Below are 21268 nucleotides of genomic sequence, written 5' to 3' on the forward strand. Positions count from 1 at the left end.
AGACAACCAGTCAGCTCCTAATTATTGTACCAACAACAAAGTTCTTTTACTGAATAGAAAATTTTAGAAATAATGTCAGCCCTGCCTAGCTGACGCTAAAATAAAGAACACCTACCCAACTCCTCATTTCCACAACATAGAGAAAAATTGTTTTATAGTCCAAGATAGGAACTGGGAGAGCAGATTAAGATCCCTTAGATAACACAGGATTAACAGTTATTTTTTGTGCTTATCAAGTAAATTTAACAAAACATTTGAAATGGTTTATTAAACAAACACAAAGGGAGCAAATTAAAGGAGTGTATTGTTAAGGTTTAGATACATTACAAAATATGCTGCAGGATAATCTACTTTTTTAACATGCAGACAATGGTAGCTGACAAGTTGTTCACTACATGAAACTATCTACTAACCAATCTTTCTGAAGCAGAGGAAAAAAAATCAACCAATTTAGCATAAAATAGCCCTTGTAGTTGCATCAGACACCATACATATAAGGACCCATGATGTCCTGAAAAATAAATCTAGCTATTTGTAATATAAATGCTTATATTTCTGCTTAGACAGTTAATATCTGGTATACAGCAGGAAAGCTGTAACTCCTGCATGCATCTCAAGGTTCTGATTAGAATGCATTGTTGTCAGATGACAAGAGACAGGCTTCAAAAAAAAAAAAAATAGGCTATAGATTATATTGTTTTCTATATGTACTAGGTTCACAAGAGTGCCATAGACAGTCACTATTACAAAATTGTGTAAAAAAACTCTCTTTACTGTATAGGAAAGTACCTGAAAAAATGTTACGTTTTTATTAATCCATGAGGGATTTCAACATTCAGTTTAAAGATAGTAATTTTAATATAAGTTCAACCAAGTGTACAAGCCACTTATGAAAGAGACAGCAGAGGAACAGGTCAGTAGTGGCCATGTTTTCACTTTCTAATACTGATAAAACAGGAAAACATCCGCTGCTATTGTTGGTATCTAGGCAGGTATTAGCAACTGTCTTGCTTTACAGGAAACGTCCGTCACAGTGCTGTTCTTATTCACCATAAAAACAATGCTGGGAACTCTATTAGAAAGAAAAAAAAAGCACAGGTTACTGCTGAGTATGATTTAATACATGTCAAAATGGTACAGAGAACAGTCATTTTTGTGCGTATATATATATATTATACAAACACACATATCTTTTCAAGTATTTTTTTTAAATATTACTTTATTGGCAGAAAGAAAAAAAAAATAATCATAGACTATAGACAACATTGTATAAAACAGGCATTTCTCCTGCCCTTACACCATTTTCCAATTTTCCATACAAAAAAAGTCAAATCAACAAAATTAACAGTACATAACCAATAACAAAACATAGCAAATGGGTATTGCCAAGAATCAGTTGCTGAACTCTGTTGCTCCAGAGGTCCCAGGAGCAATTGAACACCTTATTTCAATATTTCAATGCACTCTCGCAAAATAGCCACATATTTATAAAAAGGATATATATACAGCATCTACAAATCTTCGTGTGGGCAGCACGGTGGCTCAGGGGTTAGCACTCCAGCCTTTGCAGCGCTAGGTCCCAGGTTCGATCCCCAGCCAGGACATTATCTGCATGGAGTTAGCAGGTTCTCCCCGTGTCTGCGTGGGTTTCCTCCAGGTACTCCGGTTTCCTCCCGCATCCCAAAAACATGCAGTTAGGTTAATTGGCTTCTCCCTAACAATTGACCTTAGACTACATTAATCACATATGACTATGGTAGGGACATTAGATTGTGAGCTCCCTTGAGGGACAGTTAGTGACACAACTATGGACTTTGTACAGCGCTGCGTAATATGATGGCACTATATAAATACTGTATAATAATAATAATAATTCAATCATATCTCACCCAATACCTAACGACCACCCATAGTCAAGTAAGTATTAAGATGGGTAAAGGATCCTGGTATCATACCAGACCATATGTCGAAAGAGCTCAATAATATCGTTAAGTTGGGTGGGTGATAAAGTGTGTTGTAAATAGTTTCCAAGTGTCAAAGAACCTTTGTGGATGGGTATCACTATGCTGAGTAGCTTCGGTTTTATCTATAATCATTATAGCTTGGATATATTGTAGAATATGGTAGTATATAGGTAGGTAATATAGGTAGTGGGGGGGAAGGGGTTCTATCCATTGTTTCAGTATATATTTCTTAGCTGCTAAAAGACAGAGATGCTCAAATTTAGAAATTGAAGATTGTGTTTGTGTCATATTGGGGGGTGTCTTTGTGGAAACATCGTGGAAGAGGGACAAATGTGGATGTATTTGTCTAGCCTGCCCTGTGACTATTTGCATAAAGTCAAAGACTTTTTTCCAGAATTGGGAAATAACAGGGCAGTTCCAAAGGGCATTCTCTAATGGTGTTCTATAGTAGGCACACAAGACATGCACTAAGCCTGGAGGCAAATGCACTGGGTTTGACAGGTACATCAAAAGCATATTATGCTCTATGGATAATTTTAAAATGAACTTCTCTCCATTGTTCGCTGACCATTATCTTGCGCACACGCTCCCAACTAGTCTCCAAAAGATCCAGGGTATCTGTGGGGGAATGGTCCAAAAAATAAGCCCATTTCAATGCAAAGGATGGTAAAATAGGGGTGGGGACAGTACTTTCCATTAAGTGAGGATAAAGCAGAGATATGGCGTGTTTAGCAGAGGCTTCACCCAAAAGAAGTACGACTACTGGTGGCAATGATAGGTTGGAGCGAAAGGCGGTAGACCCAAAAAAGGTGGTTTTAACTTGTAATATAGTATATAAAGTGATGTGCTGGCAGTGCGTATAGGAGTCTAAGCGTGTTAAATGGAAGAAGTTTATGAGAATCGTCTAACATTTATCCCAGACATCTAAGGCCCCTCTCATCCCATACTTCAAATGCCTTGTAAGCAAGGCCCTGAGAAAAGTAAGGTGTAGAGCGCAGGGGTGTAGCAGTAGTGGGCCCTATATGGCACCTAAATAACTTTTTTATTTCCCGCCAGGCCACCAGGGTGTCACACAGCAAGAGATTACTTTTAAATTCACAGGGAACAAGGGAAAATGGAGTATTTAAGAGTCCTAAAAGGGAGTAGGGCTGTACTAACAAAGACTCCACGCTTGTCATCGTGTAATGCTTGGTATTGTACCACCAGTCCTTTATATGTCTAAATATACAGGCCAGGTTGTATTTTCTCAAATCAGGGAGACTCACCCCTAAGTTCTGTTTAGGTAGAGACAATTTAATCCTAGAAATACTGGGGGGTTTACCTTGGTAAATAAACGAGGTGAAAGCTGAGTGGAGTTTCTGAACATCAGTATGACGTAACAGAAAAGGCAATGTCTGCATAGGATACAGTAGTCTTGCAAAGCTGATCATCCTAATAAGATGACAGGGTCCCATCAATGATAGAGGTAGAGTTTTCCACCGCTTCAACTCATCCAGAATTTTAGTGAAAAGTGGGGAATACTTTAAATTGTACATATCTGGAGTAGAGCTTAATATTTTAATTCCCAAGTAAATGATTTTGGTGGATTAAGACCCAAGGACTCTGCACAGACCAATAATTCACTAGATGGTGAATGGCTTTTCATATAGTTAATTAATCCTGAGAAGGCACCCAAAAATTGTATATGTTGGATGATTTTATGTAGATCTCTGACCGCGTCCTGAAAAAAAAGCATTATATCATCTGCAAACATCGCCAAACTAATATGTTTACCCCCTATCTCAACTCCCTCATATATTTTTAGATCTCGAAAAGATCTTGCTAGCAGTTCAATAGCTAGGTTGAAGAGGAGAGGAGACAATGGGCAACCCTGTCTGGTCCCCCTGCCCAGCGAAAACACTGGTGAGGAAACTCCTGCCACATGTACCTGGGCTCTCGGACTTGTATACATAGATTTGAAGGAGTTTGCAATATGGCCCTTGAATCCAAATTTCTCCAACACCATGTGCAACCAAGGCCATTCCACACTATCAAATGCTTTCTCAACATCTAAGGCTAAAAGAGCCGACGATACCTGAGAAGATCTATCCAACCTAGCAGAGCAGAGCAACCTGCTCCAGAATCATAAGTACCTTTCGAATAAAGTAGTTTTAACAGCTCTTTCATCAAGCAGCAAAAATGCAGCTTTGGATGGCCAAATTCTATTAGCCTGCAGTGTATCTGTCTCAGCTCTCGAAACTGCAAAACTGTCATGCCATCAATTTCTTACAGGCTCTCTAATTTTAATTTGTACACAAACAGTGGAAATTAAAAAAAGTTTGGATTTGATTTGGGGTCAGATAGCAAGTATGCGGTTAAGAGACAAAAGGAAGTGTATCCCTAAGGATAGATTTGGTAGATTCTTACAACTAAACCACTTTCAGTGAAAATCTGAACCTCTCTAGTTCTTTTGCAAGATTTTCCATTGCATACACACCTTAGTCATTCTTCTAATTTGTGTAATATCAATCCACGATATGAAAGAAAACTTTTGTTTTTCTTTGAACTTTGATGCCTGAACATTCCACAGCCTTAAGGCACTTCACATGTTACAAGTAGACTGTCAAATCAGCACCCTCACACAGAACAAAGGATATTAAATTGTTATCCTACAAAGAGGATGTTATTTAATGGTAATAACCCAGAAGCTCTCTCTCTGTTCATACTAATTTTCACACATTTCCTAGGGGGCACTGTATGAAGTCTTCTTTTTATGTATGTAAACTTCATAAAAACGCTGATAAAAAAAGAATAATAAAAACACTTACCTCTGAGTTTAAGCTGAGAGATATTTCCATGTGCTTACAAATGCTGTGGGGATCAGAGAATAAGGTACTGTTGTCACACTGCTCCAAGTGTCATTTGAAGGGTCATAACAGTCCAAAGTTTTTCCTCTCTGAGATCCACAGTACCCACCCACTACATACAGTCTATTTCCAGAGGCAACTGCACGGCAGCTAATTCTCTTTGAAGAAACATCTCCAAATCTGCACCACTGATAAGTATCACTGTTAAAACGATAAGCTGAACTTGCTGAGAACTCAGTGTCCCCTCCTACAACAATGACATGATTTCCTAAAACAGCAGCTCCAGTGTAACGCCAAGGCTGGGGGCAGGTGGCAGGTATAGCCCATCTATTTTGGATTGGATCAAAACACTGGACTTTGGGGAGTTTTTCACGGTTGACACTAGTACCTCCAAAAACAAAAAGCTTCATCTTTGCTCCTACAACTGCGGCATTGCTGACCCCTTCCCGAAGGGGAGCTACTAAGCTCCATTTGTCAACCTGGGGGTCATATTGTTCCACTTGCTTTAAAGAGACAGAGGGGGATGCTGGAAAAGCTCCTGTGATTGCAGTGTGCCCTCCAACCACATACAAGCAATTATCTAGCTCTGCTGATCCATGACCAAATCTAGCAACAAGCATGGGTCCTGCCTTTGACCATTCATCATGCAATGTATCGTACACCCAGACATCTTTAGATGCTCCATTTTCTGCTCCTTTTCCCCCAGTAACATAAACTTTGCATCCAATTGCACATGCACTACATTCTTTACGTGGACTAGGAATGTCAGTTTTTGGTATTATCTCTGTTGTTTTCTGATCCATCACATAGATTTTGTCACACATAAATGTTTGTCCACCTAACAGAAGCAAGGCCTGACTGACTTTTCGAGGGCGAGCACAAAACCCAGATACTAAGCCATCATTCTGAAGAATCTTGTTTCTACACTGTGTTGCTTCTTCAACAATTGCTTTTGCCACCTTATTTTGAACCACTAAGTTGTCTGTGCCAAGACTTTGCAAATACTGCGCTGGCAAAAGAGCCAATCTAACAGAGCGCAGAAGATCAGGTAGATCATCAAAACGTAGGCACAAATCATACTTTATCCAACCCATCACAGCTTCATACACTAAAGTTTCATCTTCCACCTCCAGCTCCTCACTAAGGACCAGTTCCATCAGCTTTAGCTTTGGTAACCTGAGGAAGTCTTCAGATTTTGAAAACTCTACAAAATTTGATAGACACATTCTCCAGGATAATTCAAACAATCTCTCACAGCAATGTGCATCAGATATAAGCATCATGTTCAAGCAGTTTGCCACATGAAGATTCTTCTCTAGGAACTCTGCAGCTGCATCCCTAATGTCATGAAATTGTAGCATATCTCCAGCTTCAAGCAAGGATTCTGCATTCTCTTCATTGAGGATAATCCTTGCAGAGTACACATAATCCAAAAGTAACTCCAGCACTTCAGGATGCAGGGTATCGTGGAAGTTGACTTCTCTATCTTGGCTTTCTTTTAGACCACCACTAAACATTGCCTCAAAGTAGCGGCTGCTGGAAGCTAATACAGCCCGATGACAAGGGAAGGCTTGGTTCCCCGCCAGTAAGACTACATCTGTAAAGAGGCAGCGTTTGCGAAGGAGGTTCAGCTGTGTTAGAAGACTGTCAGCATGACCAGGCTTGTAGAAAAGATGAATGTTCATCGACCCTGTGCTGGAACGGGACTTGCGGTTCTCATGATTGCTAACAGACATTTTTTTTTTGTTATTTGTCAAGTTCTTTGTAGGTAAATCTGAAAAACAAAAATAGATTGTAATAAAGCCTAGCAAAACACTCCTAATAAAACATATTAGTTGAGATTAGCTGTTCATGTCACAAGATGTAGGTTAGTTCATTATGAGCAATACATTACATGTGCACATGTTGAATGTTTTGGGGTTTCTCAGAATATGTTTTTGGAATTAGAATCAAAATGCAATTGCTTTTTTCTACAAGCCAAAGGTTGTGTAGTAAGGGAAAACAATAAATGGCATATAGCTTCATAGTGAATGTAACAGTAAAGATAAAATTGGCTAATATATTATGATTGGTAATGAGAACTTGTAATTATGTAATTATTTGCAGCCATCTGTGTCAAACAATAAACACACAAGTTTTTTTTTTTTTTACATTGTATGCAAAATGTGTCACTTATCACCACCAGGAAATGAAGGTGAATGCATACACTGACAAGCAAACAGTCACTCTGCAATTTTTATTAACTCTTCGACGGCTAAGGAAAAACAAACCCTTGACTAATAATACATTATTTTCAGTGAACCCTTGAGCATATATCCTTTTAAAGGGTGGAGAACCAGAAGCTGTCATCCTAATACTGGCCTTTTTACCTAGTGAGTCCCCAACCTGGGTAGAGTTTACAGTCAGTTAAGTCTAAAGGTCTAAAATCAGATCCTTCATGCTTGAATCAAAAATGTTCTGGTACTTAGGTCCTCTCGCAAACAAAAAAAAATGTGCTTCTGTTCTGCCATGTAATACCATAGAGCTTACCAATGAATTCTACAGTGCAGCATTCCATATTGTTTTACCAAGATGAATTATGCAGCATTTGTTTTCTTGTATAATCTACCAATAATTCTGTTGCAAACTAACATATTACTTTTGAACAAATGTAGCTTTATAACCAGAAGAAAAAACAGAAAAATAAACAGCTACTGTATACCAAGCATCTCAATGACAAACAGCCTAACAAAATCATTTACAAAAATTATGTGTTGCTTCTCAATCAAGGGATACATTTTTTCCCTTTAAAGAATTTATTACTAAGAAAAAAAATATGATGAGAAAATTACTAATTAGACAAGGAAGGTTTTTACTACATATGCCAATGTGCAGAGGAAAAGGCTCCTTGCTGTCGCTCAGATACAGAATTCTTTCTTTGAGGTTTATAACTAGCTGGGGAAGTAGCCTGCTGACAGACCAAACCCGCAATAAATATGCTTTGTGAAAAGCGCTACTTAATAAAACAATAAACAATAGAGAGAACCAGTCATCAACGTGTAAAAATTGCAGGTGATAGAACTGTAAAATTATCCTCTTAAAGCGTACCTAAACTCAGAATTTCCACTTTACATAAAAGGGGTGGACAACCCTTTTAGGTAAGGTAAAAAGTCTGTTGTTTTTTTAAGGTGCAGTGCTGCACCCTTTTAAAAAAATAAAAAAAAAAAGGATGCAGCACCGCCCTCTAGGTGATCGAGAATGAATGGGAGAGCAAAGCCTCCAGGGATACCTACGTCAGGCATCCCGGGAGGCTCTTGGGTGTTCCTTCTGCGCATGCCCGAGCCTTTCCAAGGGGAAAAACAAAATTTGCCAATCTCACACATACGCAGTTTTTTTTTTTAATCCTGCGTCACCCGATCTTGCTCCTGGGTCGGGTGACGTAGGATGAAGAACCCGGAAGAAGCGTCGAACATGGCGAAGATGCCGGGACGACGCGGGACCAGATGCAAGTCACCTCCGGAAGGATCGAACTGCCCAGCGGGTTTAAAGGTAAGTGTAATTTTTTTTTTGGTTTTTAGTTTACTAAGTTTTTAGTTTAGTTCCTTTTTAATTTGATAGCATAGAGTCAATGTTCTAGCTCAGTAACCTGTCTTCTTGCATGTCGTAGCCCTCTCTTTTCCTGTGAGAATCTAATTACTCTAATAAAGAATCTAATAAAGTACAAAGTTTACCAGTTTTTGCTCTTTGCTTTATACTGGTTGTTGATTTCTACCATGCTTCAAAAATCTAACATAAAATGTAGTTTGTATATACAAATTATTGTTATTAAATATATTATTAAATATATTATTAAAAATTATCCTTTGCATTTTTATGTTTAATGCAATCATTTTAATATATTTAAAAAGAAAACAAATATAGCATGTGTACCTTATACTACTTTATATAATAATCTAAAATATCTTATTTTATAATGGTATATATATCATATATCAGACATAAACTACAATAACAGTCATAAAAATACATTTCAATTTTATGTTTGAAAGCATTTTTGGGAATTTTCAACCTAATAACGTTAGATACTACGACGATTCAGCTGCAAAATCTAGTTTTAAACTTTCACAAACACAATTGTAAATATGTCAGACAGTAAATGATCAGACTTTGTATCCTTTAAAATATCTGCTGACAAAGAAAAATTTTTTTCTAAAGAGCAATTTTAGGTGGTTACTTAGACAAATAGATCACAAAGGATAACATATAATTCTTAACTGAGAATAAAACTTCCTTAGTTCATTACAGTCAATGCTGTCTTGGCTTTGAACTGCCCCAGTAGTATGACAAAGGTCTCAACTTCATTAAATATTAAACTATGTGAAGTTAATAAACAGTTCCTAGAGACTCACAATGTACACTCAGAAGCTGAGCACACAAAACAGTCATTGTCATTTCCTGTTATACACCAGGCAGCAAATCAAACAGCACTGCTGGCCCTGGTTAACCCTCTCATTCCCAGAAAGGTCTCAGCTACATACAGGGACTGCAGGAGAGGGGGGCTCTATAATTACAGGCTACTGATATCAAAGCAGCTAGACAAGTTCAGACATATATCCTTTGCTTCTATTAGCCTGAAGGAACTGGATGTGGGTATAAGCTTTGTGAGAACTGAAAGCTTTTCTTGCACTTAAGTGATCTATTAACCTAAAACATCAGTTACCTTGGCATGTTACATAACAAAGAAAGAATTTCATTCCGTTTACATAGAATTTAAAATAATCCCAGTTTTTAGAATTACATAATTTGTTTGAAATGAATTTCCCCACCTCCATTATTCTGGAGATCAAGTGCATGAATACATCTGGTTGAAATTCTTTCCAAATTCACTCTAGATTGGCACAGCATGTAAATTTTACTTACACTTAAACTGTTGGTAAAGTGCAAATAGGGTCAGATCTCTATGGCCATCTTCTTCCAGCACAGTCAGTCCAAGACTTGAGGGTGACAGGGAGCTTTAAAAGAATTAAGTCAACATTAGTGTCACCAACAGGTTACAGTGCAGGTGGCAGCAAAAACAACAGCCAGCATCAGCATGGGATTGAGATTTCAGTATTTCTTTCTGTGTGATCAATGTGACTTTTGTACACATTGTTGTTAGAAGCTCACAACACTGCATGCAATATAGAACAGATAATGCTACAGACTTTATATATGAACAAAACAAAAGCATTACATTTTTAAAGCAATGATATACATAAATACAATAATATATGTAACCCCATGTCTGTATAAATAATTTCTTTAAAACCTAACAGACTGGAAGTCAATGTAATTTACCTGAAAAAACAACTCAGACCCCTCTCTTCCTCAAACTAATTCCTCAGCTGGGACAAAGCCTAATAACTATTCATACCATGTGGCACCGCCTATCCGAAGTCAGCCAATGACCAAGGCAGCTGCTGTCAGGCTCTGCACTGCTAAAGATTCCACAGGGTCTTGCCGTCTGCAGCCCATATACCAAGTGGTCAAAGTTACAGCTGTGTGGTGTTCCTATGCTGGGACTATCATACATAACTAACATGGCGCTTAAAATGTACAATAATAAAAGCACCAAAGCTCCCAATTGAGCCTACTTTAAAGTATTAGTATTACTAAGGACATAAACACCTGCTCCTTATTCTATCACAGCTGTACCACTTTTAAAGTGTATATCCAGCTAAAAAAGGTTATATATTGTTGTTCTTGTAAAGAAAAAGCTTCCTGTTGTGGAGTCATTTGGATAGAAGCTGATGTTGTTATTATTTATTATTATTATCTCCCATCCTTTTGTGTGTGAAATTCCCCCACCTACTAGATTGTAAGCTCTTCGGGGCAGGGTCCTCTCCTCCTGTATCACTGTCTGTATTAGGTCCTCTCCTCCTGTATCACTGTCTGTATTAGTCTGTCATTTGCAATCCCTATTTAATGTACAGCGCTGCGTAATATGTTGGCCCTATATAAATCCTGTTTAATAATAATAATAATTATTAAATAATAATGTTATAGCGCCAACATAACACGGACCCCTGTGCAATGCATAGGGGTTGCAAATGACATGACCAGGGTAATTCGGACCTGCCAGCTCCACCCATCCTTCCCCATTAACCATTGACTAATTGAACCTACTTTAAAGTGTTAGTATTACTAAGGATATAAACACCTGCTCCTTATTCTGTCACAGCTGTACCACTTTTAAAGTGTATGTCCAGCTAAAAAAGGTTATATATTGTTGTTCATGTAAAGAAAAAGCTTCCTGTTGTGGTGTCATTTGGATAGGAGCTGAATGAAACTGTTTCCAATGTGACACAACAACAGTGTTGTTATTATTTATTATTATTAAATAATAATGTTATAGTGCCAACATAACACGGAGCACTGTGCAATGTATAGGGGTTGCAAATTACATGACCAGGGTAGTTCGGACCTGCCAGCTCCACCCATCCTTCCCCATCAACCATAGACTAACCACGCCCCTCGCTCCAACCTGCTTACAAACCAATCACCAACCGAAGATACACAGACACCAAATTGGAGTTAAATTGGCTGGCAAGCAGCCGTTTATTTAAACAAAATAAATAAACAACCATTAAATTATAAATAACAAATAAATACCAAGACAAATAAACACCTTTTACCTTTCACCTCCGGTAAGCCCGAGTGTGACTCGGTAAAAAAAAACCTGCTGAAAGCGGTACTCCAAGCCACACTCGGGGTAGCTAAAAAAGTAATAAATAAAGGCTTACCTGGTCCCATCAGCATCCTCCAGTGTCCTGCCATCCTTTGGCTGAGTCCTCTTCCTCGATCTGTCTCCCGACGAATGCGCTGACGTTCCCCGGGAGTTCCGGGTGATGTCGGTGCGTACAGCGGTGGGAATTTAAAACTATTTTGTATTGCCTTCAATACATAATAACTGTTTTGAATTCAATACACTGAATTTAAATGTCTAAAAACAGTACATTGTCATTCATGAAAATTTAATTTACAGTATAATAGTATGAGTACAATAAAGTTTGAAACACAAAATCATGTCAAAGTTTATTATTAGATTTATTATTACATTTTTTTTAACTAATTTTAATTTATTATTTTGACATGATTTTGTTTTTCAAACTTTATTGTACTCATACTAATATATTATACTGTAAAATAAATTTTCGTGAAAGACAATGCACCCCTTTTAGACATATAAATCCAGACAGAAATGAACCGCCCGGGAGGTTAAACAAGCAAAAATCAACTAAACATTAATTAAATATAACTAAATTAAACAATACTCTCTATCCCCCCTTACTATACAAATAAGCATAAACCAAAATAAACCCCTAAAGCACCTCGCAAACAGGTTCTGGCCACAATGTCAGACCACACCACCTCTAAAAACACACTTTTCTAAACAAAAACGCTCTAATGGTAAAAGCGAAAATATGTTCCTAAACTCACTTTTCCAGATCTTTTTGCAGATGTCCTCCCTCAAGTGTGCCCCCAAAGGCCATTTAAGTCATACATACACCTGCTCCCTCGCCGAATCACTAAGTATAATGCTCGCCCCAACCACCTCCCACCCACACTGCACCCCCTTCCCCCCAGGGACTGCACAATAACACTCCCCCCATCGCAACCCCCCCATCGGGGGGATCCTCGTAAGTGACGGGGCCTCCCGTGCTTCACTTTCATTCTGGCGATTCTGGACGTCATTTCCGGCTGCAGCAATTATATCTCACCAACAATAATGTTTTACCAGTATATACAAGTGTATATACACTGCAAGGAATGCAGTGCATTCTTCAACCCATCAATATTTACATAAACTGTCACAAATGATATCCGTGACATAACATGGTCTAGCTACCACCAGCTACTGTGCCCTTCCATCAGGGCCCTGCAGGAAGTGAGGCCCCTGCTTCAGGAGAGGCCTGCGGCCCTCTCACGCTAGAGGTCTGGGGCTGCGCTCCCTGACAGCCAGAGCCCCTTCTCTTGAGGTCTGCCAGAGATGGGGATTCCTCCCTAGCCTCAGCCTTGCCTGTGACCTATGCCCCTTGCTGGCTGGCTAGGAGGGTCCCTTAAGGGACTCGCATGGCGATGCTGAGCTCACTGAAATGGGCCAGGGCTCTGGAGCACCGAAGGCCTATGCCTCCAAGACCGCAGCCCAGGCAATCTAGCTGAAGGGGGGCTAACAGCAACCCCCAGCACCTCAGCTACCCTATCCTGCAGCAAGGCAATTTAGGGGAAGAGTGGTTTTGTACTGTAAATTGAAAATGTAAATTGAGAATTTGTATTAAAAAGGGACAGGGATTTTTTTCAATTGGCTTAATTGACTTGAAAAATGAATTTGTACTGGAAAAAAGGGATTAGAAAGAGGTACTCTGTATGCTATTTGCTCCTAACTCTTTACTCCGTGTCCTAAACCCTGTGCCTCAAGCATTATTTTCACCTGATCCTTGTGTGCCAATCATTATGCAATCCTAACCCCTGTGCTTCCATTCCACGTTGAAGGCTCCAGCAGTAGTCTGCCATCATGTGTCTATCCCATCTGTCCTGATACCTTTCTTCCATCACCTTTATATCTTGATGGAACCTCTCCCCTTGTTTCTCACTGAAATCTCCAAGGTTTTCTGGACATTTTTGCAAATTACTATGGAGATAGTGTACCTTTATGCTCATAGTAGCACCCAAATTTTTTAAGTTTAAGAGCAAGTTTTGTACCAGTTCTTCATAACTTTGTGCTTTATGGTTACCCAAGAAGTTCTTGACAACCATGATATAGCTGTGCCAGGCAGAAGCTTCAGTATCAGTCATGTAACTTGTGAAATTTGAATCATTTTTCGGTTTCCGAATCTGGGGTCCATAAAAGATTCCTGCTTTTTTTTTTCCGTACTCAATCCGGGGAAGAATCTACAAATGTATTTGAAGCATCACCATCCTTGTTCAGAGCTCCAACAAATTGCTTCATTAATCCCAACTTTATGTGTAGTGGAGGGAGAATGTTTTTTTCTTTGTCAACCAATGGCTTCTTTGAAACATGGGTACTTTGTGTATCCACCTTGCTGTCCAAGTAGGACAGTTCAAGTTCACCATTTTTAAATCAACACATATGGACCATTAGTGTTCATGATAGCAAAGCTTTTGATATTTTCATTTCAATCTTCGAGTGGAAAAGCCAACAGTCTTTTTCTCGGTATTTTGGTACTCCCATATGGGCTATTAGTCCAGGGATGTTACAACAGTACACAGAGGGCCAAATTTATCAAGCAAAATCGGTTGGCCGGTCGCGCATCCGTATTAGCGAGCTTAAATGCGAAGCGATCGCGCTAGTCATCAACTGGATGAGATCGCGGCCAAAGCCGCGCAGCATCGGCAGCATTACACTGGCGAGCTGGCATCAAAAGTCACTGTTCCCCTAAAAAATCATTCTTTCTAATGGCACACATATCACCCTTAGCCCTAAAAAAAATGTTTGCGCTGTTGAAATGTTTAAAACATTTATGTGCGCCAAGAAAAAAGCATATTTTAGAATCACTTATTTCTTTTCTGTTAGGCAAGAGTTAACTGAGTTCATCTCCTCTCCATAGGCGCCTATATAAAAGCTCTTAACAGATCCTCCTTAATCGCGCAGATGAAATCTAATCGCCCTAATTGGCGGATTCGCGACCCCTATTGCCCATTTGGTTATGAAGGCAAGCATCCGGCTTGGCAGTGAGATGCGAATGAACGAGCGCATATGACTCCAGCCCACGGTAAACCGGCTCGATATAACAGCGCGAAATAACGCGCAACCAGCGAGCGCGGATTTTATTGATGAATTAGGCTCAAAGTCTTTATCTTCACTGAAATATGGTAGGAGTGTAAACCTCTCTTGTCCTATAAACCGTTATTTTACCTTCAATTTTCAGACAGTTCTTTTCTTTTAGCCTGGATGCTAAAAGTTCAGATGCTTTTTTTGACAGACATAGGTCACGTACTAATTCTTTGAGCACTTCTTGAGAGAACTGCTGGTTTGATGAAACACTTCCTTCATATTCACATCCATTCATAACTCCTGGGTTACACTCCAAACCCTGTATGTCCTCCATGTCGGATACAGGAATATTAGGGAGTCTACTGAACACTGGTATGGGAACAACAGCACCATGCGGCACAGGTGGTCTTGCTGATTCCAAATCAGGGTACTCCCACTTGTTTTTCTTGTAACGATTGAAACTTTTACATTCACAGCACAAAAATAACAATCATTATGATGGCTCTCGCCATACCATAGGTACACCACATTTCAAACTTTTCCATTTTCCATTTTTCCACTGACGTAGACACTCTACACAAGTTTTGCATACCATATGGGGAGCACAATACTTATTTTGGTCCCCCAGTTTAATACCAAAATATGCAAGATATGCTTGTTTCACAAATTCTGTAATATTTCTTCTCTGCTTTTGCTGAGAATATTTACCACAAATGTAGCAAAATACTCCAAAAATGGGTAAGCAAGTGCCTAGTCCTATTACAAAACATTTTTTGAAGGTGTGGGATGATGTCAAATACTCAGGTGCGTTGATGTCGCCACACACCCTGTTGCCAACTATAGTGGGTAACCCAATTTTTCTTCTGGGATATGACAGACCATTTTATTTTCATGAGTGGGTAACTAAAGATATTTGTAGAGCTAAAGATTTTATAGTTGCCAACGGAGTGCGCTCATTTGAAGTTTTTAGGTCTAAATACAAAATCCTTCATTGTGAGTTTTCTAATAGTTAGAGTTACACCATTTTGTCCAGTCCCTACTTAAGCATGCCACTAATCCTCTCTCACTTACGCACTTTGAAGGAAAATGTGACAAAGACCCTTTGGGTAAAGGTGTTTATTCGCTCATTTATTGTTCTTTGCTTTCAGCAGAAGTGAAAGTTAAACCGCTATATGTGTCTAGATGGGAGGGGGATATTGGCAGATTGTTAGACACTGCCCAGTGGGAACAGATCTGGGACACGGCTGCTCACCGTGTAGCTCATGTGGGCTTTCATGAGGCCAATTATAATATGCTTATGAGATGGTACTTGGTACCGGCTAGGTTGGTGAAATTTCACCCTAACCAATCCAATTTGTGTTTTCGGCAATGTGGCGGAGCTGGCACACTATATCATGTCTGCTGGACCTGTCCACATATAAAAAGATTTTTGACGGGTGTTTATCAGCTTGTATATACCCTATTCGGTGAAAGCATGAGAAAAGACCTGTTGAAGCGTTGCTGCTTCTACGGCCAAATAATTGTATGAAGCACCAATTCAAACTCCCTAATTTCGGTTTTCACTGCTTCTAAGCAAACTTTGGTGATGGCCTAGTCAAACAAGTGAAAAAAAAGTTAACTGGTATTTTGGTAATTAATTTTTGTACGCTAAACTGAATGATTCCTTTGATTCTTTTCAAACTGTATGGATGCCTTGGATCACTAACTGTCTACCTGGAGATTTCAATATAGATCTACTTTCTTTGTAAAGTGTTTATGTGTCCAAACAACCTTACCTCACAACGGTGTCTCTATCTGGTCTTGGGTCCTCCTCCCCCCTTGCCTGCATTCCTTTCTTATTCTCTTTCTCCTTCCTCTTCTTTTATACTTTCTATATGTAATTGGTTTTGGGTTCATATAATGGTGTAAATGTCCAATACATATATGTCTACAATTTTTTGTCTCCAGACGGGAGCTGTAAGGAATGAATACTGTGCAATTTTGTGTCATTATTGACTTCTTTCTTTCTTTCTTTATGTTTTTGTATCATTGTTATGTATCTTTGTTATATCAAAAAGATTTTTTCTCCTGATAAAAACTATTAAGAAAAACATTTAATTCTAGAGTAATCTATGAGAACAGATGGAAGACACATGCATTAGGTAAAAATGTATTTCTGTTACACAAAGGCCCTGATTCATCAATGAAATGCGCGTAAGCTAGACGCGCGTACGTTTGCGCTTCCAACAAGTCGGTTTCCTGCAGTCCGGAGCCGAGTGCGCTAGTACACGCGCCTTCACTGCCAGCCGGATTCCTGCCTTGATAATGAACAATAGGGGTCGCGAATCTGCCAATTAAGGCGATTAGATTTCAGCTGCGCGATTAAGGGGGATCTGTTCAGCTAATGGAGAGATCAAAGCAATTATTTAGCGCACACCTGCTCTCTGTTCTGTGCGCATCTACAGTCCATTACAGGTCAATTAGAATCTTTAATACTTCATTTTTTTGCGTACGTGTTAGTTTTTTAGGTTACATTGTACTCATTACCAAAATTAATTATTTATTGTTACATTTGTTACACTGTTTTCATACTTTTTGGTTTCCTTTGCAACACTGCAAACTAATTTAGATAAAGCTGTATATATACAGCTGTATAATAAAGCTGTATATATACATATATATAATGTTTTTGTGCCTGGTTTGTAATGACAGTTTTTTGTTGTTTAGCAAATCTTCGGCAATGTTTTGTCATTTTTTTTAAAACTAATATTCAGGACAAATGTCTGCATGCTTTCCACTCCAAAATACTACTTGAACCCCCTGTTTGCCTTTGTCCCATTTTCAAAGTCACATATTGGTTTTTGAATGTATTATGTACATATTTATTACTCTGACATTTGCACTCATATTGATTTGCTGCCACACAACTCCTCTGTTCATTTGTGGTAGTGTTATAGGTTTCTTGTCATTGTGCTGTGCTGCCTAATCTTAGCACTATTGTACACAAACACACTTCCACTTGCTGTCCAAACTGGTTGTTAATTAGTTGTCTAGCTGAGTTGCATACTCATTCTAATACACCTGATGGTGATGGAAGGAGGTCCAGGTTGCCAAGCACAACATCAAAGCACATTGATTGCCAAGCTCACAAGCAGGGTCTCGCACTCTTACATACCAGATAGTCTGCTTTATTTATGTGTTTACATGATTCTAATCGTTCTAAAAATTAGTCATTTTGTATAAAAAAATGCCAAGGACAATTTAACTTAGTGCCAAACATATTTTATTGCTTTGCTCAAACCAATGACCAGGATGTCAAAAGGCGTTTAGGCCTGTTCCGCAAGGTCATCCATGACCTGTACATCTTGCTGGAAGGGAAAATTGCAGCAAAAACAAAGAGAAGCTAGGCTATGCCAAGAATGATGAGGGTCCTAGACTCTCTATATATTTTAGGAAGGGTGTCCTTTCAAACCACGTCGCCTTAATTTGTGCACTAAGCCAGTCTACAGTTTCCTGGGTGTTTATGAAGGTTTCAATGCCATTTTAGACCTTGGCCCACTCTATAGTCACTTCCTCACATCAGCTTGGGAGTGGAGGAACATAAAGGTGGATTTCTCCTTTAACCGGAAGCAATATCATCCACAAATGTACGGTAGTCTGTGATGTGACATTCCAGAGGCTTGGCAGCACAGCAGAGGGATGTTATCGCCCTGTAAAGAAAAAGATTACATTATTAGGATGTGTTAAGCAGCATGGTTAATCATGCTTTAGTGGTAACTACATGCTGCTGGATTGTATTTTTCATTCTTTTCTGGCTGCATAAACAATGTTTACGCAAATCTACACTAAATTGCACTCTGCTCTAGTTTCGCAATGTGTCACATAAAGGTCCAGCTCTTACACAAATATATCTGCTATTTCATTTCCCAAACGATTAAAGTGTGCTTTCTATGACTTCAACTCCTAGGTTGGTTTGTAACCCAAACATGATGTGCTGAAATATGTAATGCATGCATTGTAAACATATGGAAATACTCACGCGTAAAGACATTAGCAATGAGTTCAGCTCTGACTTGACGTCCCTCTGCTGTGCTTTGGGAGCCAGAGGCAGGATGTTGATGTACTTGTTGTAATTATGCTCTGCTTCAGACCGGGGGTGACGCACAGCTTTCATAAGCCATGAAAGCTGCCCGTATCCTTTGTCAGCTGTAAAAAGACAAACATAATACATGTTAGTTCTTGGTATAGCAATTATAATAAGGCTTCTGGGAATATCTGGAAGTTAGTTCTTCCCCCATGCTCCCAATATTGTACAATATTTATAAAGTATTTGCTAAATTAGATGTTAGCACAAAATATGACATATAAACAATATAGGAAATAGCCTGGCATTCTGAAAATGCAACGGGACATGACAACATAATAGGTGTCTTTAGGATTTGAGTACTGTTAGTTGTATTACAATAATGACATTATACATTACCTATTAACCAGCCCTCAGGCATTTCTCCAAAGATGAATTTCTGGTAGAGGGCTGTCTGACGCAGGATATAGGGATCATGGCATGATCCTGGGAAACCTGTGCGTGCACACATGATTCTCCTGTTGGCATCACAGACTATTTGTACATTCAGTGAATGTAATCGCTTCTGGTTGCGAAACACGATTTCCTGCAATTTAGGGGCCTGAATGGCCACATGGGTGCAGTCAATGGCCCCAAAAACATTTGGAAATCCTACTCGCCTGAAGAAATCCACCTTTACCTTCCTCCACTCCTGAGCTGTTTGAGGAAAATTAATATATAGTGGGACAAGGTCCACAATGGCATTGATGACCTTCGTAAAAACCCTGGAAACTGTAGGCTGGCTTAGTCCACAAATTAAGGCCGAGGAGGTTTGAAAGGAACCCCTTCCTAAAATATACAGAGTGGCCAAGAGCCTTTGAAAGGAACCCCTTCCTAAAATATACAGAGTGGCCAAGAGCCTTGTCATTCCTGGCACTGCCTGGCTTCTCTTAGTTTTTGGAGCAATTTTCTCTTCCAGCAAGCTGTACAGGTGATGGATGACCTGGCGAGACAGGTGGAAATACCTTTTGACATCCTGGTCATGCAAACTTCCAGGCGACTATGCTTCAAGAAGATGCGTGGTGCCTGGACCGTTTGGGAAGTATGAGCTTGCTCCTCTAGTTGCTGTTGTTGTTGCTGCTGTTCTTCTGTTATGACAAGGAATGTTGAGTTTAACGTCACAACAGCAGTTGTAAAGAGCAACTCTAGTTCCAAAGTCGGATCCATGACAACAGCAAACAAAATCCTTGAACCGGCGCACTTTTGAATGCGCGTGCGTACGTACGCGGTTGCGTGTGCACGTGCGTGTGTGCTCACGTACTGAATCCCTATAAATTTGCACAGAGTTTCTTAGCCATTCTGCTCATGCAAACCAAAACTTGGAGAAAAAAAGAAAAAAACACACAGGAACAAAGGCTGCGACAAAATGACAAGTAAGAATACACCATTGTCTTTATTCCTCCAAAAAATGTTTTGGGTGTGTTGTCCCATAACTCCCCATAATTTTGTTACTTCTAGTCACATGGAGACAAGGAGAATGGCCACCACCACCACCACTACTGTTGCTGCTGCTGGCGGCCCTCCCTCCACCACCACCACTACCACCCCAGGGTCTTCAGTCCATAGACCAACAGGCAGCTCCCTCAGGCCAGCTAGGTTGCTCTATGGAGCAGGCCAAGTAACATCTAGGCCCCTGGTCCCTGAACCTGGCACCTCAGCCAGTTTGAGCCGGACCAGGGATTCTGCTTCCAAGGCAACCAGCTTCACTCCAGAGCAAAATGCAGCCCTCATGGAGTCCTACGTACAACATGTATGTTTCTTAGAACATACTTCACATTCTTCCTGTCATTCTGTTAATCTCTATTTTGTGTTTGCCCAATGTCCACAGGTTAGTAACCCTCGCACTTTGACACTTTATCTAAGTTTCTTTTGATACGGCCCAAGTATGCTCCAAATGCAGTTTTGCTATCTACTCCCCAAAGAATGTTCCAGTTTGTAAATTTGTCAAAGTGATTCTAATCAAGTATGAAGTCTCAGCTCAATACTCTACAAAAAAGCTAAAGATTATTTCAAAATACACAATTGTATCTTTGTTTACTAAATGAACACAAATCTAGTTATGTCTAGGGACCAAATATGGCACACCGCACTTCTCTGACACTTGTCTGTAACAGATAAATGTGCTTGGTAATAGGTCAACTACTTTTCTGTTGGTTAAAATGACATACTAAAGTGTTCAGCTGTGTATTCTATGCCAAATGTATTCTTGAATGATGTTACAATTACATATATTTTGAAGTGGACATATCTAACATACCCAACTCTATTACTTTTAAGGTCACAGGACATTTTGACCAAGTGACCAATGGAGGAATGGAGCAAACTCGTCCAAGCTGCAAAACAGGTTTGTGTAGGATAAGAGTATGTTCAATATTTTATGGTTCAAATAATCATTGTGTAAAAACTAAGGTTTTTTTGTGTTTTTTAGGGATGGAATTGGATTAGCCAGGCTGGAAAAATCTTTGAAATATGCACTGAAATAAAAATCAAATTAAATTCACAAAATCTGGCTTTTAGTTTTTTTTTTTACAAAAGTTTAATTTTTGAATCTCCCCCCAATAACTTAAAATGTGCAAACCCCAACAAATATAAAAAATAATAA

The 21268-nt window shown here is 39.3% G+C and overlaps 1 protein-coding gene and 1 long non-coding RNA gene across 2 annotated transcripts; one reads left to right on the forward strand and one right to left on the reverse strand.

Annotated features, from left to right (window-relative positions):
* Positions 1-252: 252 nt before the first annotated feature.
* Positions 253-10221, reverse strand: LOC140326351 (ectoderm-neural cortex protein 1-like). The gene is made up of 4 exons (XM_072404860.1): positions 10127-10221; positions 9710-9801; positions 4772-6584; positions 253-1072 (listed from the first exon to the last, which is right to left on the reverse strand). The coding sequence occupies exon 3, from the start codon at positions 6544-6546 to the stop codon at positions 4780-4782; it is 1767 nt and encodes a 588-aa protein (XP_072260961.1). The 5' UTR covers positions 6547-6584; positions 9710-9801; positions 10127-10221; the 3' UTR covers positions 253-1072; positions 4772-4779.
* LOC140326352 (uncharacterized) lies at positions 8127-21166 on the forward strand. Its single transcript, XR_011919832.1, has 3 exons — positions 8127-8338; positions 20944-21010; positions 21095-21166. It is a non-coding gene; the product is annotated as an uncharacterized lncRNA (long non-coding RNA).
* The last annotated feature ends 102 nt before the right edge of the window (positions 21167-21268 follow it).

This window comes from Pyxicephalus adspersus, chromosome 3 (genome assembly GCF_032062135.1).
Source record: "Pyxicephalus adspersus chromosome 3, UCB_Pads_2.0, whole genome shotgun sequence".
NCBI lineage: Eukaryota > Metazoa > Chordata > Amphibia > Anura > Pyxicephalidae > Pyxicephalus > Pyxicephalus adspersus.

Excerpts from the sequence above, each read along its gene's own strand:
- LOC140326351 (XM_072404860.1), bottom strand. The coding sequence starts at position 6,546 with ATGTCTGTTAGCAATCATGAGAACCGCAAGTCCCGTTCCAGCACAGGG.